We start from the raw sequence: 27,745 nt of genomic DNA, 5'->3' as shown, positions 1-27,745 counted from the left end.
GATGACAACGCATCATGCCACAGAGCTAAAACTGTTAAAGCATTCCTTGGAGAAAGACTCGTCCAGTCAATGTAATGACGTACAAATAGCCCAGATCTCAACACTATTGAAAACCTGTGGTGGAAATTGAAAAAAATGGTCCACACCAAGGCTCTGACCTGCAAGGATGATCTGGCAACTGCAATCAAAGACAGTTGGCACCAAATTGATGAAGAATACTCATTAAGTCCATGTCTCAGAGACTGCAAGCTGTCATAAAAGCCAGAGGTGGTGCAACTAAATACTAGAGATGTGTTTTGATTGTTATTTCTTTGTTTGTTTCACATGATTCCATATTTTTTTTCCTCAGAATGGAGTGATTCCATATAAATTTCCCTGCACTTGCTCTATAAAAGTAACATTTACTGACCACCACACTGTTTTTTTATTCATTTCTTTTAGTGTTTCTGAATGCTAAAGAGTTGCACTTTTGAACTAATTCATTATTTTTTTCCAGCTTTTTATCTGAGTTTGTTTTACATGATAAAATGTCTGAGTGAGTGCTCGTCCGAGACTGGTGATTCCATACTTTTTGCAAGGGGTTGTATTTCTATCGGGGCTGTCAATGCATGTGTGTGTTGTCAAACAATGTGCGTTTGAGGGGAAAAAATAGACTGGAACTTTCAGCACGTGAAAAGGGCTAAATGTAAGTCTGAACATAATGAAAATAATTCACTTAATAATGGTAGGGCCAATTCAATCCTTGGGAAGACAATGTAAATTAACTTTATAACTGAAGTCATTATATAATGCAAATAAGGTTGCTTAAAAGTTGGTGTGGACAATTTGAGCATCCTGAAAAGTTGCTAGTGTTATGTCCCTACCGTCCCTATGGTCAGACTTAAAATGTTCATTCGCAACTGCTTGTCAAAAGGGATTAGACGTCTTTTGTCGTCAATGGTCTCCATTGAGTTTAATGGGTTGCCCTCTAATGAGTAATTCATGAGAAGGTCTCCGCAATTTGACCTGCGGACGCATCGCCGCTCTAGGCCGCCGCGTCAGAGGAAGGGTGGGGGGATGGAGGGGGAGGGATGTGAGCGGATGCGTGTGTTGCAACAAGCCGATTATTGAAGGCTACTTGATGAGCTCCTGCCTGGCAATTTGCATCCGTCTAGGCAGGAGGCGGATGAAGTCGCACGTCAGACAGTCGCAAGAGTTTTTTGTTCAAGAGTTAAGAATGACAGCTCCATTCTTCTTGTAAATAGATACTTTCTTTGTAATCATGAGCAGCCCTTCCCGGAGTTTGGGCGACCAGAAGGGCCTCAACGAGAGCCCCGCTCACAAACCCGACACGCCGCGCTTCAGGAGCTGGAGTAGTCTCCGTTTCTCCCGATGGCGGAGCAACTCCCAGAAGGCTAGCTGTCCCGGGACGCCCTCCGCCAAGGTGGACAAGCGAAGCGACGTGAGTCAGACGCTCTTCTCGTTGGTGAAGACCCATAACGATGACTACACCGCTGACCCCGACGGCCTGCTGGCCCTAAACGGGGGGGACGAAGACGACGGTGAGGAAGCGCCGTTGGACCAGTCCACGTTCTTCCAAAAGCAGTTCGGAGCCATGCTGCAGCCCGGCGTCAACAAGTTCTCCTTGCGGATGTTCGGCAGCCACAAGGGTGTCGCTGCAGAGCAGGCCAGGGTCAGGTCTTTTGGGGTGTGGATCATCCATCCTTACAGTGACTTCAGGTGAGCATCAGGTTTGTTTGTTTTTTTTTAATCTGTTGTTGCGGGTCGGACAGCTGTTATAACAAATTTTTGAGTGCAGAATCCAAGAGCGTAGGTTTGGTCTCAACATTGGTAGGGATGATATGCAGGGGTGAAAGTGGGCCAGAACGGTCAGGAACACATGTTTATACACAGGTATAACATTTAGAGCCAGAACGCAGTTCCGGTATAAGATTCAGGGCCGGAATGCTGTTTCGGTACACGATGCTTTGATTACGAAAATATGACAGCAACTGTCAAAACACTATGTAAAAATATGTTAAACTGCCACGCATGGATTTCAGCTCTAAGAAGAAAACAATCTACCAACATCAGACTTACATACACAAGTGTTAACAACAAGTATAATAAAGTGCTCGTTTCCACCAATATTTATTATTGATTTTATTCCACGGACGGCATGGAGGTTTCCCCAGCTGCTGCAGTTATCAGAGTCTGACGATAATGAGTCACATCAATATGCGAATGCACACAGCAAAGCAAAACGCCTGGAGTCATTTAGCCGTTCAATTGGCTGACATACTGACATTTGATCAGCAGAGACGGTCAGCTCTGATTGGTTCAAATGTACAAGTTTTCTGGAACAGCAAAAAAAAAAAAAAGCTTGTTGAATTGATGCGATAAAAAAAAGGGCAATGCAACATAAAATGGATCAAATCTTTAAGAGCAACAAAAGAGTTGAAGAGGCTTATTTATCATATTTAGTAGGGTTGTTCCGATCATGTTTTTTTGCTCCCGATCCGATCCCGATTGTTTTAGTTTGAGTATCTGCCGATCCCAATATTTCCCGATCCGATTGTTTTTTGTTTTTTTTGCTCCCGATTCAATTCCAATCATTCCCGATAATTTTTCCCGATCATATACATTTTGGCAATGCATTAAGAAAAAAATGAATAAAACTCGGACGAATGTATACATTCAACATACAGTACAGTACAGTACAGTTCTGTATTTGTTTATTATGACAATAAATCCTAAAGATGGCATTTACATTATTAACATTCTTTCTGTGAGAGTGATCCACAGATAGACTTGTGACTTTGTATATTGTGACTAAATATTGTCATCTAGTGTATTTGTTGAGTTTTCAGTAAATAATACTGTAGCCCTGCCCAAATGCATGATGGGAAGTGGAACCATGACTGTGCGTAGTGCTACCAATTGATATATCTTCTCTGCGTTGGGAAAAAACATAAGGTGTTAAGAAAAAGATCAAGTGCTACCTTGCTTCCCCACATTGCTTCCCATGATATTTCTAATCGTAGGGAGAGGGACTGTAAGGCTTTGGCAATTATAAAAAGGCTCCAAAGGCTGCCAAAATTTGCTGTACTCATTTTACGCTGCCTTTTATCTCTCTATATAGGTAAAACGGCGCCATTACAGATTGAGCGCGACAATACGTGAGTAGGTCGTGCAGTGCATGCATTAATTGCGTTAAATATTTTAACGTGATGCATTCAAAAATAAAATTACCGCCGTTATCCGAAAAAATTTGATAACCCTACCTCAAACCTAAACTAAAGACTCTGGATGAGCGTAACATATTATGTCTGTAACGTTAAATACAATTAGAAAACGATTTAATTAAAAAAATATATCATCTGTAAAGTGCATCATTGTGTTGAGCAATTATGTAAAAAACTACATTTCTCACAGTTAATGGAGGTTTACAGGAGAAAGCACCTCCCTCTAAGCAGCTTCCTACTCGATTTTTGCAGGTTAGCAAGGTCTCACACAGTTTAATGTTATGCTAAATCTGATACAGATCGGACTTTCAGTAGCAAATTTATTGGTGTGTTCCCCACCTCCGCGAGATTGACATCTTTTTCACATTACTTACAGTGGCTGCTGCTGGCCGGAAAAAAATCTTATGTCTCTTCTTCGAAGACCGCAGATGAGGGAGCATGTTGTCGACATATTTATGTCGGGTCTGTGAGTGCGTATGGGTGTGTATGGGTGTTTGTGTGTGGGGGTGTCAAGTCATCAGCCAATCAAAAGTGCGTTTTAGGAGGAAAGAGTGGCACATTCAGCAAGAGAAAAGGGGTAATTGTAAGTCTAAACATGATGAAAATCATTTACTTAATAATGGTAGGGTCAATTCTGTCCCTACAACACATTGGAAGACAATGTAAATGACCTATACAACTGAACTTATTTTATAATGCAAATAAGGTTGCTTAAAAGTTGGTGGGGACAATTTGCGCATCCTGAAAAGTTGGTAGTCTTATGTCCCTACCGTCCCTATGCAAACCTCCGCCCTTGACAGAATCCAAAACTGCTCTGTTTTTCTTTATCACTTCAAGTTTTTTCTCTACTACACACAACTAATCATTAAATAACAAAGCACATGTTAATAAGCGCCAAACGTATTATATTTGTTTTTTAGCCCTTCATATTAATAATGTAATTTTTTTAACCTGAAAATCCTAAATTTACACACATATCTGATATATGCATTTTACAGGTGATCTAACAGGACAAAAGAATCTTTAAGAATTGAGACATGAAGCGGCTCACAGCTACCTTAACCCTATGTAGTAACCCGACTTTTTCCCACTTTCTCATATTTATGCGTTCAGGCTTCATCTAAATCCAGTGAACGTGTGTACTCCACTGCAGGAGACACTATCTGTCCAGAATGCTCACGCTAACTGCCTGAGCTGGACTGAGTTTGACAAGTTTTTTTTTTTTTTTTTTTTCTGCATCATTTAAGCCCATTAGTGGCAGCATGTAAAAATGCCTGCAGCATAAGACACTCCAAAACATAGGCAAAAGAATATGTGTAAATGTTTTCTCCAGGAACTTTTGGGGAAAAAAAAAAAAAACATCTTTGTGAAAGTGCACTCCTGTGGAAAGAAGATTTATCATATTTAAGTTCAAAGACTGATATTTATATACAAGTTACAAATAGCCCTGTGAGAAGTTCATACCAAAGTTAATTGAAAGTTCATATAATTTTAAAAATAATCGAGAAGCTGTCAAAGAGGTCTAACTTCTTCTAACGAGGTCTAATGAGGCTCCACTCGTTACCTGTATTAATGGCACCTGTTTTAACTCATTATCAGTATAAAAGACACTTGTCTACAACCTCAGTCAGTCACACTCCAAACCCCACTATGGCCAAGACCAAAGAGCTGTCGGAGGACACCAGAGACAAAATTGTAGACCTGCACCTGACTGGGAAGACTGTATCTGCAATAGGTAAAACACTTGGTGTAAAGAAATCAACTGTGGGAGCTATTATTAGAAAATGGAAGACATACAAGACCACTGATAATCTCCCTCGATCTGGGGCTCCATGCAACATCTCACCTCGCAGCGTCAAAATGATAACAAGAACGGTGAGCAAAAATCCCAGAACCACACGGGGGGACCTAGTAAATGATCTACAGAGATCTGGGACCACAGTAACAAAGGCTACTATCAGTACCACAATGCGCCGCCAGGGACTCAAATCCTGCACTGCCAGACGTGTCCCCCTGCTGAAGAAAGTACACGTCCAGGCCCGTCTGCGGTTCGCTAGAGAGCATTTGGATGATCTAGAAGAGGACTGGGAGAATGTGTTATGGTCAGATGAAACCAAAATAGAACTTTTTGGTAGAAACACAGGTTCTCGTGTTTGGAGGAGAAAGAATACTGAATTGCATCCGAAGAACACCATACCCACTGTGAAGCATGGGGGTGGAAACATCATGCTTTGGGGCTGTTTTTCTGCAAAGGGACCAGGACGACTGATCTGTGCAAAGGAAAGAATGAATGGGACCATGTATCGAGAGATTTTGAGTGAAAATCTCCTTCCATCAGCAAGGGCATTGAAGATGAGACGTGGCTGGGTCTTTCAGCATGACAGTGATCCCAAATACACAGCCAGGGCAACAAAGGGGTGGCTTCGTAAGAAGCATTTCAAGGTCCTGGAGTGGCCTAGCCAGTCTCCAGATCTCAACCCCATAGAAAATCTGTGGAGGGAGTTGAAAGTCCGTGTTGCCCAACGACAGCCCCAAAACATCACTGCTGTAGAGGAGATCTGCATGGAGGAATGGGCCAAAATACCAGCAACAGTGTGTGAAAAGCTTGTGAGAGTTACAGAAAACGTTTGGCCTCCGTTATTTCAACATAGGGTACATAACAAAGTATTGAGATGAACTTTTGGTATTGACCAAATACTTATTGTCCACTCTAATTTGAAAATAAATTCTTTAAAAATCAAACTGATTTTCTGGGGTTTTTTCCACATTGTCTCATTCTGTCATGGTTGAGGTTTACCCATGTTGACAATTACAGGCCTCTCTAATATTTTCAAGTGGGAGAACTTGCTCAATTAGTGGTTGACTAAATACTTATTTGCCCCACTGTATCAACATTCCCTTGCACATCTCAACATTCGGCTCGAATGTGTACTCGCGCTGGCACACGGCTTTCTCACTCCCAAAACACTTGGCGCGTGTGACTCCAGACCAAAACCGGAAGTAACAGTGAGCGGTTACCATGGAAATAAACTCATAGTGCGAACCTTTCTTACATTTTCTATTCAAAATGCTCTTTGGACATGACTACAATATTCTTCATTCTACATACATCAAGAGGCAATAACAAAATAGTAACGCACAGACACTAAGGAACCTTTAATCAGATTACTGGTTTGTGAAAATGAACGCGTTAGATTACTCGTTACTGAAAGAAATTAATCAGATTACAGTAACTGTTTATCAGTGCCACTGACAGCCATAGACATCCAATCAGTTTACACAGCCTAAAGTTAAGATGCAGTCATTTCTGTCTACTATCTAAAAATCTGCAAAGACTGAAAATATTCCGCAAGCATTCTTCTATAGATCACCCACCCTTAGGGTGACTTCAGCCTTCCTTTCTTAAGAGTTTTACAAAGCGACACCCGACTAAAAATTCCCCAAATATCCAAACAGGTCAGAGGTTGTCATTGTTATAACTTCCGGCAATCTGTTGAATGTCGACAAACCTGTCCAATGTGACCACATGGAAAATAAAACTTCCCCATGAGGACAGGCTGCACATCCTAATTTGTGTGGCACAGCAGCTGATTCAGAGTGTGGTATAAGGCGATGAAGGGATTTGATTAGTGATACAGTATATAGGACAAGATCATCTGGATTATTGGAGCCTCATGGTGACCCCCCCCAACACACACTCCTTCCACTCCTTCATTTCTGCCTCTGCGTTTTCGGAAGGATTTACCAAAAGCCGGACATCTCACTGCAATCTATCTGTCATTTTACTCGCTAATGATAGCTGCTAATTTAAAGATTGCAGTTTGGCGTCGGAGGGAGAAGCCGCGTAGGGAAAATAAGAATAATTCCAATCTTGCTTTATTATGCAATCATACGCAGACAGCTGTGCCGGGGATTATTGCAGGACCGTTTGCCTTATGCTGCAAACTTGACGTTAAAATGGAGCCGCAGGTCAGATGGCGCGATCTGGCCCGATGACTTCATTTGGCTGGAATTCAGAGGTGCGCAGAGGACAATCGGTGGGAAATTAAGGCCGCCCGATGAGGGAAATAACATGGAGTGGACATAAGGCAGGAGTTTTAAAGGACAATCTGCCTAAACAACTGTTTATTTTGGGGCAGATTGCGGCCTTCCTTTCCGAAAAGCTCATAATTATTTATCATTTTTGTAAAAGGTTTTTTTTTTAATGTATTTTTTAGAGAGAGTTCCAGAACTAAATTTGTTAAATGCACTTTCTAAGGGTGGAATTACATGTCTATTTAACACCATTTGGTTTTTTTTAGTTTTTTTTTTAACAACTATTAATTGATTTTATGACCCTCAAATGTTGCTTTCATAATCTCTCACTAAAAAAGAATTTGCTCTTATATTTTTAGAAGTTTTTATGTATTTTATTTTAAAATACAACTGTCAGGAACGTGGGCAGGCAGGTTGTGTGGACCCAAATGCAGGGAAACAAAAAGGGCAGCGAAGCAGGTGGCAGTGAACTCTAAAAAACGTTTTAATAATAACTAACAAAATCACAAAGTACAAACAAAAGGACTATGGATCAAAAGGCAATGTTCAAACCAAAACTTACTTAAACGGAGGGACTGGTACACGAAGGCTTGGAGAGGTCTTGACTTTGACACAGACATAGACATTGACGATGACGCAACAAGGACTGAAAAGAACCTGGGAGCTTATATACACACGCAGACAAAGGGTAACGAGGCAATGAGGAACAGATGTGTGACACAGGTGGACGCAGATTGGAGGAGCGGTACACCAGGTGAAATCAATGGCAATTACAAGGACACACTAGGAGGGAACCAACACAAAACCTAACAACAACAGATCAGTTTTTTTGCGTTTGAGCAGGCATATTTGGAAAATGCATTTATACACATTTATTAGGGTTGTTCAGATCATGTTTTTCTGCTCCCGAGCCGATCCCGATCGTTTTAGTTTGAGTATCTGCTGATCCCGATATTTCCCAATCCGATTGCTTTTTTTTGTTCCCGATTCATGTCCAATCATTCACGATCATTTTTCCCGATCATATACATTTTGGCAATGCATTAAGAAAAAAATGAATAAAACTCGGACGAATATATACATTCAACATACAGTACATAAGTTCTGTATTTGTTTATTATGACAATAAATCCTCAAGATGGCATTTACATTATTAACATTCTTTCTGTGAGAGGGGTCCACGGATAGAAAGACTTGTGACTTTGTATATTTTGACTAAATATTGCCATCGAGTGTATTTGTTGAGCTTTCAGTAAATGATACTGTAGCCATGCCCAAATGCATGATGGGAAGTGGAACCATGACTATGCGTAGTGCTACCAATTGATATATCTTCTCTGCGTTGGGAAATAGCATAAGGTGTTAAGAAAAAAAACAATTGCTACCTTGCTTCCCCACATTGCTTCCCATGATATTTCTAATCATAGGGAGAGGGATTGTAAGGCTTTAGCCAATTAAAAAAAGGCTCCAAAGGCTGCCAAAATTCACTATACTCATTTTACGCTGCCTTTTATCTCTATATATAGATAAAACGGCGCCATTACAGATTGAGCGCGACAATGCGTGAGTGGGTCGTGCAGTGCATGCATTAATTGCGTTAAATATTTTAACGTGATATATTTTTTTAAAAAATTAATTACCGCCGTTATCGGGATAAATTTGATAACCCTACCTTAAGCCTAAACTAAAGACTCTGGATGAGTGTAACATATACTGTCTGTAACGTTAAATACAATTACAAATTTTTTTTAAATAAAAAATATATAAAAAGAAAGCATGGCCGATATTTTTTTGCCGATTCCGATACTTTGAAAATGAAGTGATCGGACCCGATCGATCGGGACATCTCTAACATTTATAATTTATATTTTCTCATTGCTGACATATTTTTAACATATTGTTTATGTCACAAATTATTTTTATACAGTGGTATGAAAAAGTATCTGAAACATTTGGAATTTCTCACATTTCTGCATAAAATCACCATCAAATGTGATCTGATCTTTGTCAAAATCATACAGATGTGAAAACAGTGTCTGCTTTAACCCTATATTGCCACATGTATCACATTTGATACACCTAAAATTTCATGATTTCGAGACTAATTCAGAATTTTGACATTTCTTTTTGAAAAAAAAATGATTGATGCAAGTCAACACATGCATCTGCAGGTTCCATGAGAAAAACAAACAGGATTTAGCAAGGGTTATAGATATCTGAGCGCTTATTATACATATTCATTTTGACTTTTCTTTATGCAAATTTGAAAAAAAGGTTTCATTCGGACCTTATTTTTCAAATTTTGGGATTCTCTGATAATTGCTTCATATTGCTGGCATTAAAGGTGTTAGGTCTAAACTTAATACTTGAACTAAGAAAACAACAAAATACCTAGGAAGGGACGGAGGAAGAATCAGACTTGAGACGAAGATAAAGTTTTTACGCTGACGGCCGTCAGGAGAAAGGTTGATGCGGAGCGAGTGGCTCACAACAAGCTTATCTAACCTTACCCCTGAGGAGCGCAGCCTTTTATTGAAAAGTGGGAGAGCATTCATTGCACATGTGTAAGTTTTGTTTTATCGAGATTGTATCATTTACTGAGAACAGAAACCAGAATGAAACATTATGGTGACGTTTACTGAAAACAGAAACTTTACTCACTAAAGCACAAGTGACTAGACTGTTACATGAGAAAACATAATCATAACACCTAGTTTTAAACACACATAATTGCATTAATTATTGTAAATACTGTTATTGTGCAAAAGCATTAAAGCACATCTTACAAAAGGGTTAACTAAAACCACCCAAAAATATATAGGTTTTCATATTTTAATGAGGGTAGCATGCAAACAATGACAGACGGGAGGAAAATAAGTTAACTCTCTGCCTAAGGAGACTTAAAGAAAACCAAATTATTACCAATTTAAGTCAGGTGTGTGCCCAATCACTGATGAGTGGCTTAAGGCCGCTCTGCCCACTATAAAACACACACCTGGTAAGAAATGTCTTGATGAGAAGCATTGTCTGATGTGCATCATGGCTCAGTCAAAAGAACAGTCTAGAGACCTGCGATCAAGGATTGTTGATTTGTATAAAGCTGGGAAAGGATACAAACCATCTCTAAAAGTCTGAATGTTCATCAATCGTCAGTCAGAGAAGTTGTCTACACATGGAGAGAGTTTGGCACTGTTGTTTCTCTCCCAAGGAGTGCCCGTCCACCAAAGATAATGCCAAAGTTCAGCGCAGGATACTCAGAGAGGTAAAAAAGAACCATTGAGTGTCTGCTAATGACTTACAGAAATCACTGGCACAGTCCAATATCTCTGTGAACACATCAACTTTATGTAAAGCAATGGCCAAGAATGGGCATCATGGGAGGACTCCACGGAGGAAGCCACGGCTGTCTAAAAAAACATTGTTGCTCGTTTAAGTTCCGCAAAAAGCCACTTGGACACTCCACAGAAGTTTTGTTAAAATACTTTGTGGACTGATGAAACCAGAGTTGAATTGTTTGGGAGTAACACACAACATCATGTTTGGAGGAAAAATGGAACAGCTCACCAACATCAACACCTGGTCACCACCGTGAGGCATGGTGGAGGGAGCATCATGATTTGGGGCTGTTTTGCTGCCTCAGGGTCTGGAAAACTTCCAATCATTAATGGAAGATTGAATTCAAACGTTTATCAGGATGTTTTGCAGGAAAACCTGAAGCCGTCTGTCAGACAGTTGAAGCTTAAAAGAGGATGGATGCTGCAACAGGACAATGATCAAAAACACAGAAGTAAATCAACTTCAGAATGGCTTCAGAATAACAAAATACACGTTCTGGAGTGGCCAAGTCAAACATTGCTTTTCAGTTGTGTTATTTAGATTTTTGACATTTGATGGTGATTTTATGCAGAAATGTGAGGAATTCCAAAAGGTTCAGATACTTTTTCATTCAACTGTATATCACAATGTAATCCCCCTCAGAACTTAACAGTTTATCGTTAATTGTAATAATTTTATCTTTACACAAGTTAACATACAGTGGGGCAAATAAGTATTTAGTCAACCGCCAAAATATGCAAATTCTCCTACTTGAAAAGATTACAGAGGCCTGTAATTGTCAACATGGGTAAACCTCAACCATGAGAGAGACGGAAAACAGAAAAAAAAACAACAGAAAATCACATTGTTTGATTTTTAAAGAATTTATTTCCAAATTAGAGTGGAAAATAAGTATTTGGTCACCTACAAACAAGCAAGATTTCTGGCTGTCAAAGAGGTCTAACTTCTTCTAACAAGGCTCCACTCGTTACCTGTATTAATAGCACCTGTTTTAAGTCATTATTGATAGAAAAGACACCTGTCCACAACCTCAGGCAGTCACACTCCAAACTCCATTATGGCCAAGACCAAAGAGCTGTCGAAGGACACCAGAGACAAAATTGTAGACCTGCACCAGGCTGGGAAGACTGAATCTGTAATAGGTAAAACGCTTGGTGTAAAGAAATCAACAGTGGAAGCAATTGTTAGAAAATGGAAGACATACAAGACCACTGATAATCTCCCTCGATCTGGGGCTCCATCCAAGATCTCACCCCATGGCATCAAAATGATAAGAATTATTATTGAAACAACAAAGAATATGATTAAGACTAATAAGTATTATCATCTAAAATAAAACTAAGACTAAAACAAAAATGAAAAGGGTTGCCAAAAACAATAGTGCCGGTGCGGTTGATCTATGAACTAGGGCTGTCAAAATTATCGCGTTAACGGGTGGTAGTTAATTTTTTAAATTAATAACGTTAAAATATTTGACGCATTTAACACACATGCCCCGCTCAAACAGATTAAAATGACAGCACAGTGTAATGTCCACTTGTTACTTGTGTTTTTGGGTGTTTTGTCGCCCTCTGCTGACGCTTGGTTGCGACTGCTTTTATGGGTTTCAGCACAATGAGCATTGTGTAATTATTGAATTCAACAATGGCGAGCTGCTAGTTTATTTTTTGATTGAAAATTTTACAAATTTTTAGGGCTGTCAAAATTATCACGTTAATGAGCGGTAATTAATTTTTTTAATTAATCCCGTTAAAATATTTGACGCAATTAACGCACAAATGCCCCGCTCAAACAGATGAAAATGGCAGCACAGTGAAAGGTGTACATGTTACTTGTGTTTTTGGGTGTTTTGTCGCCCTCTGCTGGCACTTGGTTGCGACTGATTTTATGGGGTTCAGCACAATGAGCATTGTGTAATTATTGAATTCAACAATGGCGAGCTACTAGTTTATTTTTTGATTGAAAATTTTACAAATGTTTAGGGCTGTCAAAATGATCACGTTAATGAGCGGTAATTAATTTTTTAAATTAATCCCGTTAAAATATTTGACGCAATTAACGCACAAATGCCCTGCTCAAACAGATTAAAATGACAGCACAGTGTAATGTACACTTGTTACTTGTGTTTCTGGGTGTTTTGCTGCCCTCTGCTGGTGTTTGGGTGCGACTGATTTAATGGGTTTCAGCACCATGAGCATTGTGTAATTATTGACATCAACAATGGCAAGCTACTAGTTTATTTTTTGACTGAAAATTTGACAAATTATTAAAACAAAAACATTAGGAGGGGTTTTAATATAAAATTTCTATAACTACTACTAACATTTATCTTTTAAGCACTACGTCTTTCTATCCATGGATCGCTTTAACAGAATGTTAATAATGTTAATGCCATCTTGTTGATTTATTGTTATAATAAACAAATACTGTACTTATGTACCGTATGTTGAATGTATATATCCATCTTGTGTCTTATCTTTCCATTCCGACAATTTATTTTACAGAATATATATATATAATTTACAGAAAAATATGGCATATTTTATAGATGGTTTGAATTGCAATTAATTACGATTCATTTTTAAGCTGTAATTAACTCGATTAAAAATTGTAATCGTTTGACAGCCCTACTATGAACAAATGCCGTTTTCGTGTGAAAATTTGTTGGTGGCGGCTTAAAGTCCGAAAATTACAGTAGATCTTTTTTACGTTTTAATTTTTCTTACCAAATTAGTTTTTAAAACTTTTTTGTAGACCCTAAGTTGCTCCCTAAATACTCCCATCAGTCCTGACATTTAAATAGAATGCACATCCTACACAATACATTTCTTTCGCATGCTTCAGCTACTATGAAAGCCTGCAGAGTCTTTTGTGTGGCCACTTAATCTTGCAACATGAGAGGAGATGCTGACAAAAGTCCACACGTTAACCACCTGTGTACACAACGACGTCCATCACGTCCTCTTTTCTCAATGGCTCAACATCCTGTTGCATCTAATGAAAAAAAATTGTCACAAAGTCGAGACGTCAGATTGACTGACGGTGGATGGAAAAAGAATCTCGGAGGAAAAGCGAGAAACCCAAAACCACCTGCACAAGAAACTGGAGACCTGGATGGCAACTTGTAAGACATCTTATGGCGGCGTGTCGCGGGCCGTGCTGACATTATTGCGGCGCATTGTGCCATACGAGGCTTCCTTGTTAATGAGAGCGCTTCCTCTTGTTGCCGCAATCACAAGAGACCTCATAGGGTCATACACGCTGTTGTCATCTAACCTCACTGCTGCCACTTGTCTCACTTACATAGCGGTGTCGCGTGTTTGCATTAGTTGACACTGGGCCAATGACCAAAATAAAAGCCTCAAGTCTGTTCAAAACATGAAACACTAAAGATAGTATTATTTACACTTTGACTAATTCTTCCCTGTTCAAATGGATCGGACGCAGTGGCAGTACCACTAGTGGTACTCATAACACTTTGAGAACCACTGATGTAAATAATGTAGAGACAGCACATTTTGTAAACGAGTATTTTTTGCTGTTTCATAGATCTTTCGGAATGTCCTATAGAGACAGTCTTTGACAATACTTTTACTGCGAACAGAAACGCATGCACCTACTGTAATTCAAAAGATGGTCGTACTATACGTATACCTTCAAACTAGAATTTTGTATTATTTTGTGTCAAATTCATCTCCATGGTTCCTTCCAGGTTCTACTGGGACCTCTTGATGCTCATTCTAATGATGAGCAACCTAGTAATCTTGCCCTGGGGCATCACCTTCTTCGAGGACCAGAACACTATCCCGTGGATCACCTTCAATATGTTATCCGACACGCTTTTCCTCATGGACCTGGTCTTCAACTTCCGCACGGGCATCCAGGGCGAGGATAGCCACATTGTGCTGGACCCCAAGTGCATCCGCCTGCACTACTTGCGCTCCTGGTTCTTAGTGGACTTCATCTCGTCCATCCCGGTGGACTACATCTTCTTGGTGGTGGACCTGGAGTCTTTTCAGGACTCTACGGACGTGTACCGGACTGCCCGGGCGCTGCGAATCGTGCGATTCACCAAGATTCTCAGCCTGCTGCGACTCTTGCGCTTATCCCGCCTCATTCGCTACATCCACCAGTGGGAGGAGGTACAAGCTTCCACTACTGATCATTAGACAACGAACAGCAATGCCAAGACATGGGATTCGCAAAATGTATTAACGTCAGCTCCTTTGTTTCAGATGTTCAACATGACGTACGACCTAGCCAGCGCGGTGGTACGCATCGTCAACTTGATCGGAATGATGCTACTGCTGTGCCACTGGGACGGCTGCTTGACCTTCATGGTCCCAATGCTGCAAGACTTCCCCGCAGACTGCTGGGTGTCTAAAAACAACATGGTGGTCAGTTCGCGCTCTGTTTTAGTATGCACTGATCTATGGAAAAGTAGGACATTTGTGCGAAGGAACTATTTTTCCGACCTTTAATTTTACTTCTTAAATGAACTCAATGGCTGCGATTGATGGTGATAGACGTCCGGTCCATTTTGACTGGGAGTCCATTCAAAATGGATTGGATGTCTATTGCTGTTGAGAGTGTTTACGATATACAGTGGGCCAAATAAGTATTTAGTCAACCACCAATTGTGCAAGTTCTCCTACTTGAAAAGATTAGAGAGGCCTGTAATTGTCAAAACATGAGTAAACCTCAACCATGAGAGACAGAATGTGGGGAAAAAAACAGAAAATCACATTGTTTGATTTTTAAGGAATTTATTTCCAAATTAGAGTGGAAAATAAGTATTTGGTCACTTACAAACAAGCAAGATTTCTGGCTGTCAAAGAGGTCTAACTTCTTCTAAAGAGGTCTAACAAGGCTCCACTCGTTACCTGTATTAATGGAACCTGTTTTAACTCATTATCGGTATAAGAGACACCTGTCCACAATTTCAGTCAGTCACACTCCAAACTCCACTATGGGCAAGACCAAAGAGCTGTCGAAGGACACCAGAGACAAAATTGTAGACCTGCACCAGGCTGGGAAGACTGAATCTGCAATAGGTAAAATGCTTGGTGTAAAGAAATCAACCGTGGGAACAATCATTAGAAAATGGAAGGCATACAAGACCACTGATAATCTCCCTCGATCTGGGGCTCCATGCAAGATCTCACCCCGTGGCGTCAAAATGATTACAACAACGGTTAGCAAAAATCCCAGAACCACACAGGGGGACCTAGTGAATGACCTACAGAGAGCTGGGACCACAGTAACAAAGGCTACTATCAGTAACACAATGTGCGGCCAGGGACTCAAATCCTGCACTGCCAGACGTGTCCCCCTGCTGAAGAAACTACACGTCCAGGCCTGTCTGCGGTTCGATAGAGAGCTTTATTTGATAGAGAACTTTTTGGTAGAAACACAGGTTCTCGTGTTTGGAGGAGAAAGAATACTGAATTGCATCCGAAGAACACCATACCCACTGTGAACCGTGGGGGTGGAAACATCATGCTTTGGGGCTGTTTTTCTGCAAAGGGACCAGGACGACTGATCTGTGTAAAGGAATGAATGAATGTTGGCATGTATCGAGAGATTTTGAGTGGAAAATCTCCTTCCATCAGCAAGGGCATTGAAGATGAGACCTGGCTGGGTCTTTCAGCATGACAATATACAGAATTTTTTTTTTAACAGAGAAGGACAATACAGTTTGAGGGGGGAGCTTCACTTACAGCATCAGCGGGTACGAACTACATTAAAAAGCTTTTGTGTTTCAGTTTGTGGAGTGAAGCTGTGGAATAAACTAGATGAGGGGCTCAAGCAATGTCCAAGCATGACCTAGTTTAGGAAGTGGTACAAGCACATGGTTTTCACTGGGTATGTGGAAGAGGAAGGGGTTAAATTATAGGGGGTTTTCACATATCTGTTATTAGCTAAGTCCTGTTTATTTTTGTTTATATAGTTATTTAGTTTATTTCATTGTTAATATGAGGACTAGTTACATAGGGTGGACAGATATAATTAAGGAATAGAAATGGGGGATAGGTTTTAATAAGCAAATGCTTCATCCTACTCCTTTTTGGACACAATGAATAAATTCTGATCTTGTTTATTATTATCATTATTATTATTGTCTTAACTATTGTTTCTGTTATCTCGAGAATATCATTGGTTCTGTCTGATTAAAAAAAAAAAAAAATCATTTTGTTTTTCATTTGTTTTGTTTGTCTATTATTTGTATTTTTTTCTCATGTCCGAGTAAAGCATTCATTCATACAATGATCCCAAGCACACAGCCAGGGCAACAAAGGAGTGGCTTCGTAAGAAGCATTTCGAGGTCCAGGAGTGGCCTAGCCAGTCTGCAGATCTCAACCCCATAGAAAATCTGTGGAGGGAGTTGGAAGTCCGTGTTGCCTAACGACAGCCTCAAAACATCACTGCTTTAGAGGAGATCTGCATGGAGGAATGGGCAAAAATACCAGCAACAGTGTGTAAAAAGCTTGTGAAGAGTTACAGAAAACGTTTGACCTCCTTTATTGCCAACAAAGGGTACATAACAAAGTATTGAGATGAACTTTTGGTATTGACCAAATACTTATTGTCCACTCTAATTTGGAAATAAATTCTTTAAAAATCAAACAATGTGATTTTCTGTTTTTTTTCCCACATTGTCTCTCATGGTTGAGGTTTACCCATGTTGACAATTACAGGCCTCTAATATTTTCAAGTGGGAGAACTTGCACAATTAGTGGTTGACTAAATACTTATTTGCCCAACTGTACATTTTTTGTCCTGCTTAGAATGCCACATGGCACATCCAGTACTCGTACGCTCTGTTCATGGCCATGAGCCACATGCTATGCATCGGGTACGGCGCCCACCCTCCGGAGGGCATGAGCGACGTGTGGCTCACCATGATTAGTATGGTGGTTGGCGCCACCTGCTACGCCATGTTCCTAGGCCACGCCACCAACCTGGTGCAGTCTTTGGATGCCTCGCACCGCCAGTATCAGGAGAAGGTAAGGATATTATGAAGTAGATATATGGTGGCAATCAGATCTCATGGGTGCTGAGGTTTCTGCGTGATAAATTTCCTCCAGTACAAGCAAGTAGAGCAGTACATGTCCTTCCACAAGCTGCCTTCAGATGTCAGACAGAGGATCCATGACTATTATGAGCAGAGATTCCAAGGCAAGATGTTTGATGAGGACAGCATTCTGGGAGAGCTGAGTGATCCTTTGAAAGAGGTAAGCTAGCTAGGTAAGCTTTTTGGGGAGAGAAGTACAAATACAGTGGTATGAAAAAGTATCTTAACCTTTTGGATTTTCTCACATTTCTGCATAAAATCACCATCAAATGTGATCTGATCTTTGTCTAAATCACACAGATGAAAAAAGTGTCTGGGTGATTTTAGTTAAAGCAAACATTTATATTTTAATGAGGATAGTATTTTTATTTTATTGAGGATAGTATTAGGACAGCAGCTATCGATTATTTTAGTAGTCGATTAATCGATAAACTAGTCAGATCGAATAATCGAGTAATCGGATAAGGAAAATGAAAATTAAAATACCTGAGCTCAGCCTTAAACAGGAGGATCTATATACAACAAAAAAACAACTGGCTAACTTACATAGCAAAAGTCAGCTAGCCTAAATACTATGAAATGCTGACATTTTTTTTTTTTTTTTAACAACGCTCTTAACAAATGGTTCAGACACATATTCCAACAAAAAACAGCTGAATATACCTATAAACTATTACGTATGCAATAAAAAAACACATTAGCGCAAACAAAAACTTAGCTTATGTTGGTCTTAACAGGGAGCAGCTGTATTCATCCATGTGAAATGAGGCAAACCAGAGGGCAGTGCATCCACCCAAATCAATAAAACTATATGCAAATACTCTCAAAATTAACCATTACAACGCCACTTTAATTAAACGAATACTCGAAGCAGCAAAATTTAATTTGAATCTTTTTTTTTTTTTAATCGATTACCGTACTCAAGTTAATCGATTAATCACTAGATGGTATGCAAACAATGACAGAAGGGGGAAAATAAGTGAGTGAACCATCATGTTTAGTATTTTGTGGGCCCCCCTTTGGCAGCAATAACTTCAACCAGACGCTTCATGTAGCTGCAGATCAGTCTGGCACATCGATCAGGACTAATCTCGGTCCATTCTTCTCTCCAAAACTGCTGTAGTTCAGTCAGATTCCTGGGATGTCTGGCATGAATGCTGTCTTTAGGTCATGCCATAGCATCTAAATGGGGTTCAAGTCTGGACTTTGACGTGGCCACTCCAGAACGTGTATTTTGTTCTTCTGTAACCATTCTGAAGTTGATTTATGTCTGTGTTTTGGATCATCGTCTTGTTGCAGCATCCATCCTCTTTTTAGCTTCAACTGTCCGACAGACGGCCTCAGGTTTTCCAGAAAAACATCCTGATAATAAGGGTGTAACGGTACATGTATTTGTATTGAACCGTTTCGGTACGTGGTGCTCGGTTCGGAACGGAGGCGTACCGAACGAGTTTCTGACGTAATGTAACCCTTACTTTTCGAGGCTGTGAGTCGATCGGGTTACAGTTTCTTTGTGTAGATTATATTTACTCCGTCTTCTCTCCTATAATGAGGACCAACACGGACAGTATATAACCCAGAAACGTCAATGGCGCGACAACGTGGCCGCCGCGAGAACGCAGTTAAATGCGGGCGTTAAAGTCAATCAGCCAATGCACACCAGTCGCAGTACAGCCGCGTGTTAGACGCGTCCCAGAAGCGGCTCAACACGACGCACGCGAAAAGAACGGCAGAGTTTATTAATTGACACGAGACGCGACCCTCCTGCGTCAATACTACTACCGGTAGCTAGGATCGGGCAGACCGGAAGTTACTCGTGTAAAAATACGGTGGATCCGGTCGATTTTCAAACTAAGATGCAATCGTAACCCACTTTTTGAGTCCACCAGATCTCTTGAGTGGTAGATCGGGGCACAGTTGACTTGTCTTTGTTGATTTATTGCTGTCTTCTCTGCTATAATAATAACCAACATGGCCCCATGTTCAATACAAAACCCTCCTACCACAACAAAACAAGTAGGAACTAATATTCACATAGGAACTAAAGTTATACAATATAAAATATACAATATAAATGAAAACTACATCACATTTGTAAAATATAAACACATAATAAAATAAATAATAGCCTATTTAGATAAAATAAATTGAAATGGGCTAAAACACCTATAATTAAATAATAAGAATAATACACAGATCCTACTTGCACAATAAAATTGATTAATTTTTGTGTGGCGCTTTAACTTGAGAAAATCCACCAATAAAGCGTTTGAAAACCGTTCATAAGAAAAAAAAATGTTTCATTGAAGCATTTCATTTGTAAAATACATGTTAAAATCTTTGTCATTGGGATCGCTTTTCTCTTTAGCACAGGACTTCTTTTTTCGTCTTTCTTTTAGAAAGAAAGCTGACCAATACGCGAGGTCTGAAAGGCAAATTGTTGTTGGATTATCTTTAAATACCCGCTACTTTTTGAGCAGAATTCTAGCTATGTATAGGCCAATGTTACTATAGTTGAAAGATGTGTAATAAACAACTAGCACATTTATATTTTGCATTTTGTTTTCTTACTGTACCGAAAATGAACCGAACCGTGACCTCAAAATAGAGGTATGTACCGAACCGAGATTTTTGTGTACCGTTACAGCCCTACCTGATAAACTTTAGAATTAATTCTGTCATTAATGATTGCAAGTTCTCCAAGCCCTGAGGCAGCAAAACAGCCCCAAATTATGATGCTCCCTCCACCATGCTTCACAGTGGGGGTGAGGTGTTGATGTTGGTGAGCTGTTCCATTTTTCCTCCACACATGACGTTGTGTGTTACTCCCAAACAATTCAACTTTGGTTTATTCAGTCCACAATATATTTTGCTAAAACTTCTGTGGAGTGTCCAAGTGCCTTTTTGCAAACATTAAACAAGCAACAATGTTTTTTCAGACAACAGTGACTTCCTTCGTGGGGTCCTCCAATGAAGACCATTCTTGGCCATAGTTTTATATATAGTTGATGTCTGCACAGAGATATTGGACTGTGCCAGTGATTCTATTCTGCGCTGAACTCTTGGCATCATCTTCGGTGGACGGCCATTCCTTCGGAGAGAAGCAACAGTACCATACTCTCTCCATTTGTAGACAACTTTTCTGACTGTCGATTGAAGAACATCCAGATTTTTAGAGATGGTTTAGTATCCTTTCCCAGCTTTGTACAAATCAACAATCCCTGATCGCAGGTCTTCAGACAGCTCTTTTGACCATGTAACCATTCTGACGTTGATTTACGTCTGTTTTAGATCATCGTCTTGTTGCAGCATCCATCCTCTTTTTAGCTTCAACTGTCCGACAGACAGGTTTTCTTGCAAAACATCCCGATAAACTTTTGAGTTCATTCTTCCTTTAATGATTGCAAGTTGTCCAGGCCCTGAGGCAGCAAAACAGCCCCAAATCATGCTTCCTCCACCATGCTTCACGGTGGGGATGAGGTGTTGATGTGTGCACATAGATATTTGACTGTGTCAGTGATTTCTGTAAGTCTTTAGGAGACATTTTAGGATTATTTTTTACCTTTCTGAGTATTCTGTGCTGAACTCTTGGCATCGTCTTGGGTGGACGGCCACTCCTTGCGAGAGAAGCAACAGTGCCAAACTCTCTCCATTTGTAGACAGGTCTTCAGACAGCTTTTTTGACCATGTAACCATTCTGACGTTGATTTACGTCTGTTTTGGATCATCGTCTTGTTGCAGCATCCATCCTCTTTTTAGCTTCAACTGTCCGACAGACAGGTTTTCTTGCAAAACATCCCGATAAACTTTTGAGTTCATTCTTCCTTTAATGATTGCAAGTTGTCCAGGCCCTGAGGCAGCAAAACTGCCCCAAATCATGCTTCCTCCACCATGCTTCACGGTGGGGATGAGGTGTTGATGTGTGCACATAGATATTTGACTGTGTCAGTGATTTCTGTAAGTCTTTAGGAGACATTTTAGGATTATTTTTTACCTTTCTGAGTATTCTGCGCTGAACTCTTGGCATCGTCTTGGGTGGACGGCCACTCCTTGCGAGAGAAGCAACAGTGCCAAACTCTCTCCATTTGTAGACAGGTCTTCAGACAGCTCTTTTGACCATGTAACCATTCTGACGTTGATTTACGTCTGTTTTGGATCATCGTCTTGTTGCAGCATCCATCCTCTTTTTAGCTTCAACTGTCCGACAGACAGGTTTTCTTGCAAAACATCCCGATAAACTTTTGAGTTCATTCTTCCTTTAATGATTGCAAGTTGTCCAGGCCCTGAGGCAGCAAAACTGCCCCAAATCATGCTTCCTCCACCATGCTTCACGGTGGGGATGAGGTGTTGATGTGTGCACATAGATATTTGACTGTGTCAGTGATTTCTGTAAGTCTTTAGGAGACATTTTAGGATTATTTTTTACCTTTCTGAGTATTCTGCGCTGAACTCTTGGCATCGTCTTGGGTGGACGGCCACTCCTTGCGAGAGAAGCAACAGTGCCAAACTCTCTCCATTTGTAGACAGGTCTTCAGACAGCTCTTTTGACCATGTAACCATTCTGACGTTGATTTACGTCTGTTTTGGATCATCGTCTTGTTGCAGCATCCGTCCTCTTTTTAGCTTCAACTGTCCGACAGACAGGTTTTCTTGCAAAACATCCCGATAAACTTTTGAGTTCATTCTTCCTTTAATGATTGCAAGTTGTCCAGGCCCTGAGGCAGCAAAACAGCCCCAAATCATGCTTCCTCCACCATGCTTGACGGTGGGGATGAGGTGTTGATGTGTGCACATAGATATTTGACTGTGTCAGTGATTTCTGTAAGTCTTTAGGAGATATTTTAGGATTATTTTTTACCTTTCTGAGTATTCTGCGCTGAACTCTTGGCATCGTCTTGGGTGGACGGCCACTCCTTGCAAGAGAAGCAACAGTGCCAAACTCTCTCCATTTGTAGACAGCTTCTCTGACTGTCGTTTGATGAACATCCAGACTTTTAGAGATGGTTTTGTATCCTTTCCCAGCTTTATACAAATCAACAACCCTTGATCGCAGGTCTTCAGATAGCTCTTTTGACCAAGCCATGATGCACATCAGACAATGCTTCTCATCAAGACAATTTTTACCAGATGTGTTTTATAGTGGGCAGGGCAGCATTAAACCACTCATCAGTGATTGGGCACACACTAGACTTAAATTGTTTGGTAAAAATTGGTTTCAATTGCTATTTAAAGGTTAGGCAAAGGGTTCACTTATTTATTTTCCCCCCCTTCTGTCATTGTTTGCATGCAATCTTCATTAAAATATGAAAACCTATAAATGTTTGGGTGGTTTTAGGGGCCGTTTACATGGTGACTCTCCGAAATTACGAAAATTTTCAAATGTTCATTTTCAACAATGTCGAAATTCCCCATGAAAATGATGTAGTATTCATGCCAGGCCCTAGGGGGCACTGCAGATTTACAAGGCGGCAGCGAATAATGCACTCTGACCCCAACAAGCTCCTCAGCCCGGAAAAAAATATGCCCGCCCACTCGAAGCAATGGCATTTTTCTTTTGTTGAAAAAGGCACAAAAATGGAAACATTCAACATATTTAATTTAAAAATATTATTAAAATAGTAAATTAAAGTCGGCATTCCACCATATTTGCTGTTTTTAATGTTTAGTATCACCGCTGCGCACGCCCAATGTGACGTGTACGAGTGCTGACGTTATAGAGGCGGTCTCGCGCAGCCGGAGCTTTTGATATTCATGCGGAGCAAGCCCCCCTCAATCCCCTGCAATTGGATTCTTCCACTTTGGAGGCAGGATTCAGAATTTTTGTCTTCGCCTTCCGTCTTCACTGTCACCATATGCACGCGAGGAGATTCTGCTACTCAGTCATTGCATCTTTGTGTCACAGAGTCGCCATGTAAACTGCCCCTTAGTTAAAGCAGACAGTTTTTACATCTGTGTGATTTTGACAAAGATCAGATCACATTTGATGGTGATTTATGCAGAAATGTGAGAAATTCCAAAAGATTCAGATACTTTTTCATACCACTGTAAGCACCAAATAAAGTGAATGAAATTTGAAAGTCTGAAAAATTCTGACAAACCGTGAAAATGCCACCGACCAACCAATTAATTGAACTCTCACTTCAGGAAATAGTCAGCTACAACTGCCGCGGTCTGGTAGCCAACATGCCCCTCTTCGCAAACACCGACCCCCACTTCGTGACCGTGATACTCACCAAACTGCGCTTCGAGGTCTTCCAGCCCGGTGACTACATCATACGGGAGGGAACGCTCGGTCGGAAAATGTACTTTATCCAGCACGGCACCGTCGTGGTCACCCCGCGAGGCAGCAAGGATGTCAGACTTAGCGACGGGGCCTATTTTGGGGGTAACTACCGTAAATTCCGGACTATAAGCTGCTACTTTTTTCCCTCCCTCAGTATCCTGCGGCTTATAGTCCAGCGCGGCTTATTTGTTGATTTATTTGGGTTAATGGGTAACACTTTATCTGAGAGCGGCGTCATAAGACCGTCATAATTATAACACTATCAAGGGCATTAATGTATGCTTATGACAGATGTCATTGTCATCCGGCAAACTATGTCACTAACTCCATTTATGTCCAGCTCGGTTCTTTTAAATCTATTCAAAAGTGTGAGATAATTTGCCGATGACACAAAATGACATCTGTCATAAGGATTCATTAATGCTCATGGCAGTGTCATGTCATAATTATGATAGTCTTATGGCACGACTGTCAAATAAAATGTTACCAAATATGTCTTATAAATCTTATGACCGTCATAATTATGACATGACACTATCAAGCATTACTGAATGCTTATGACAGATGTCATTAAGTGTCATCCGGCAAACTATGTCACTATCTCCATTTATGTTCAGCTTGGATCTTTTACATCCATTCAAAAGTGAGATAATTTGCCGGATAACACAAAATGACATCTGGTATAAGCATTCATTATTTGTCTAATGACAGTTTTATGGTGCCACTTTCAAATAAAGAGTTACCAAATACCATATCTAGCAATAAATGAAACAACTGAAATAGTAACTGAAGAAATAATTTGCATAGAACATGAATTTTGATTGTTCTGGAGTGCTGCAATGCATGCTAGGAGGCATGTTGGACGACAACAGTGTTGACAGCAGGTGCAGCAGTGATGGGCTAATTAAGCTTCTCGAAGGAATGAAGCTTTTCAGCTCATTGGTTCAAAGCTTCATGGTGGTTCATTTGGTCTTATGACAGTCTTATGGTGCCGCTGTCAAACAAAGTGTTACCGGTTATGATCTTTTGGTGTAAATATTCCATAATAGAGTGATGAGTGCTGCGGCTTATAGTCCAGTGCGGCTTATCTGTGCACAAATGCCGTTTTTGTGTCAAATTTGGTGGGTGCGGCTTATAGTCAGGTGCGCCTTATAGTCCAAAAATTATGGTACTCTAATTTGAATGTGGAAAATTTGCCTATACCATGAATAAACACTGATTCTTTTGTTTTCAGAGATCTGCCTGCTGACACAAGGTCGACGCACAGCAAGCGTGTTGGCCGAGACGTATTGTCGTCTTTATTCGCTTAGTGTTGACAGCTTTAACGAAGTGCTGGAAGAGCACCCGCTCATGAGGAGGGCCTTTGAGTGCGTGGCCGTGGACCGACTGGGTCGGGTCGCCAGAAGGCCCAGCCATCAGCCTACCTCAACTAATGAACCGGTCTCTTCCCTCTGAAAGTACAGGACAAAAAAAAGAAACAAACTCATGAGCAGTGAAGTAAAAATACTTCATTACTGTACTACTTACTATATGATCCATTTAATTTTCTGTTAATCACTTTTCTTGTATTATTCCAAAAATCCTTCCTAAGATCTGCTTTTGTGTAAATAAAGTCCAGTATTTATGAAATTGTGGGCATATTCAAGTCCATGGTGTAAATAAACTATATCCTCTGTAAATCCATACGTAGATATTTTTTCCTTGTGAATACTGCTTTCGAAGAATGAATCTGTCAATCATGAAGGATGTTGACAGCAGCTGGATGGTAAGAAATCCTCACTTTTGTAATCTCTCATGTATGAAGATGGAAGGGTTTAATGCGTAATGTTCACTAAGGATAAGCTGCAGCAATGTCATGCCTCCAAATGTACACGTCTTACACATTGCAGTATATACAGTATTTAAGGTTGGGTCAGCAAATGGGAAGTTAAAAAGTTATAGCATAGTAAGATCTATATTTTGAAATACTGTAGCAGATTTTGTTTTTTACAGTATTCTCTGCAACAGTATGTTTTTCATGTCTCATATAGATGTATAAATAAGTGAGCAGGAGTTTTTAGGTGGATCCTTAGGTACATCTTTAACCCTTTAACACCTAAGCCTATTTTGGCTGAATTTGCATGAATTTGATGTTGCCTTTATATTTCAAAGAAAAAAATGTTCACAATGGCCAAGTTGGGTCCCTTTTTTCAGGACACCTTGAACTTCATGTCCAAAATGTTGTTTTCTTCACTGACCAATTATAATCCACATTTTGGACCCAAAAAGACAAAAATCCCAAAATCTTTTTTCTAAATTTGTAATGTTGATGTCCCATTGACAACCAAACATGCTCGTCCAACCGTTTTGAAGCTTGATAATATTTATTCAACTTGTTAGGATAAACATTCAATAGAAAAAAATAAGATTGAATAGTTTTGTTTGACAATTCAACACAAACAGCAGGTATGGTCATAGGCGTTTTTGGCCTTTACACATACTATGGTCAAAACAAGTTATATACAGTGCAAAATAGTGAGAAAAAAAAAATCTAACACAAAAAGGGTTTGGAGAATATCTCTTTCTGAAGTTAGGTATTGTACCCATCACCTTATCAAAAGTATAGACGTACATGCAATCAAGCTTCTCGAACACACATCTATATAAAAATTGAAAAGATTACAGTGAAGAAAAACAATATATGACATTGAAAAAAAGTATTTTCAAAAATATTGACAAGTAGTTCAGTTCAATTCAAATTTTTCAGACATGCGACTCAATAAAGTTTTTTTTTTTGCGCACTCAATAAAGCTTCTTCTTGAACAGGTCACGGAGCTGCGTCACACACAACGTCACACAGCGTACTCTTTCGCCGTTTGCGCGCTGCTGTCACTTCTACTTGCCGAGACGCCGACTCATCCGAGGAAAACAACGACAAATACGGCTCATCTTCTTCCTTGAGTTAATGAAATAATGCATTAGCTTGCGCTAAATTTAGTTTTAGATTCATTCTGCACGTTTCAAAGTCGCTCGCTCAATCCAACCGGCCTTTGCTTGCTTCGCATGCCTCCCTTTCCTTAGTTGGTGCCTCGCTAGGAAATTTATTAAAAATATTCACACTCGGTTCGTCCTTCTTGACATCACAACGGCTCTTGGGATATGTAGTCATTTGTGCCGCTTTCGGTTTTGAAAAAGGACAAGAAATGATGGAAATATGGAGATAGATACATGGTCCATGCAGCCTTTTAATCATGTTTATGAGTGCAATAAAACTATAAAACTCAAATGATATTATCTCCCGTTTGTCTTGGTCGATTGACATGAAAAAAAAACTGGTGTGGACATCAACTTCCGCACTTTCAATTGATACCAACCAGCAGCATGTGGGTGACGTAATTAGAGCGTGACAAAGCTTCAAAGACTATATGCGTAAACGCATCGCTGCCGACACGTTCGGTATTAAAGGGTTAACTTACTGTCTGCAGCTGGTTTCGATTTAAGTCGTATGGCTAGGTAGATCCACACTGACGCGTTGTAGCTACTAGCTGGTCGCTGATCAAAACATTCCTTTTCCAACCATATATATAGACGCTTCCAGACGTTCACGCACAGCACAGAAAGTCTCGGCGTCTCATCTACGTCGTGCTGAATCCATTTTCGGAGATTCCGTGAGCTCCTCTGGTTTGATTTTGCAGTTTTAACCAGAAGAGGAGTTTGACTTTTGGGGCAGGGGGGCGGGCACAACATGTGATGACCCCGAAACGCAGTGTCAGCAATTACATAAATTCACAAGAATATTTATATTAATAAATT

General features: G+C 40.2%; 1 protein-coding gene across 1 annotated transcript; it reads left to right on the top strand.

Annotated features, from left to right (window-relative positions):
* The first annotated feature begins 1,156 nt into the window (after positions 1-1,156).
* On the top strand, positions 1,157-25,900 carry LOC130910861 (potassium/sodium hyperpolarization-activated cyclic nucleotide-gated channel 2-like). Its single transcript, XM_057828471.1, has 7 exons — positions 1,157-1,719; positions 14,308-14,737; positions 14,831-14,992; positions 17,384-17,602; positions 17,684-17,830; positions 23,815-24,055; positions 25,188-25,900. Exons 1-7 carry the CDS (start codon positions 1,262-1,264, stop codon positions 25,406-25,408), a joined length of 1,878 nt encoding a protein of 625 aa, XP_057684454.1. The 5' UTR covers positions 1,157-1,261; the 3' UTR covers positions 25,409-25,900.
* Positions 25,901-27,745: the final 1,845 nt, after the last annotated feature.

The sequence above is a fragment of the Corythoichthys intestinalis genome, chromosome 22, assembly GCF_030265065.1.
Source record: "Corythoichthys intestinalis isolate RoL2023-P3 chromosome 22, ASM3026506v1, whole genome shotgun sequence".
Lineage (NCBI taxonomy): Eukaryota > Metazoa > Chordata > Actinopteri > Syngnathiformes > Syngnathidae > Corythoichthys > Corythoichthys intestinalis.
Note: the sequence above shows the minus strand (reverse complement) of the source record. Positions and strands in the feature narration are given on the sequence as shown.

What these genes read in the sequence shown, in the direction of transcription:
- LOC130910861 (XM_057828471.1), top strand. Translation starts at nt 1,262, where the DNA reads ATGAGCAGCCCTTCCCGGAGTTTGGGCGACCAGAAGGGCCTCAACGAG. An exon ending in ACATCCACCAGTGGGAGGAG is followed by an intron (nt 14,738 to 14,830) that starts GTACAAGCTTCC and finishes CCTTTGTTTCAG; the next exon opens with ATGTTCAACATGACGTACGA. An exon ending in TGTCTAAAAACAACATGGTG is followed by an intron (nt 14,993 to 17,383) that starts GTCAGTTCGCGC and finishes TGTCCTGCTTAG; the next exon opens with AATGCCACATGGCACATCCA.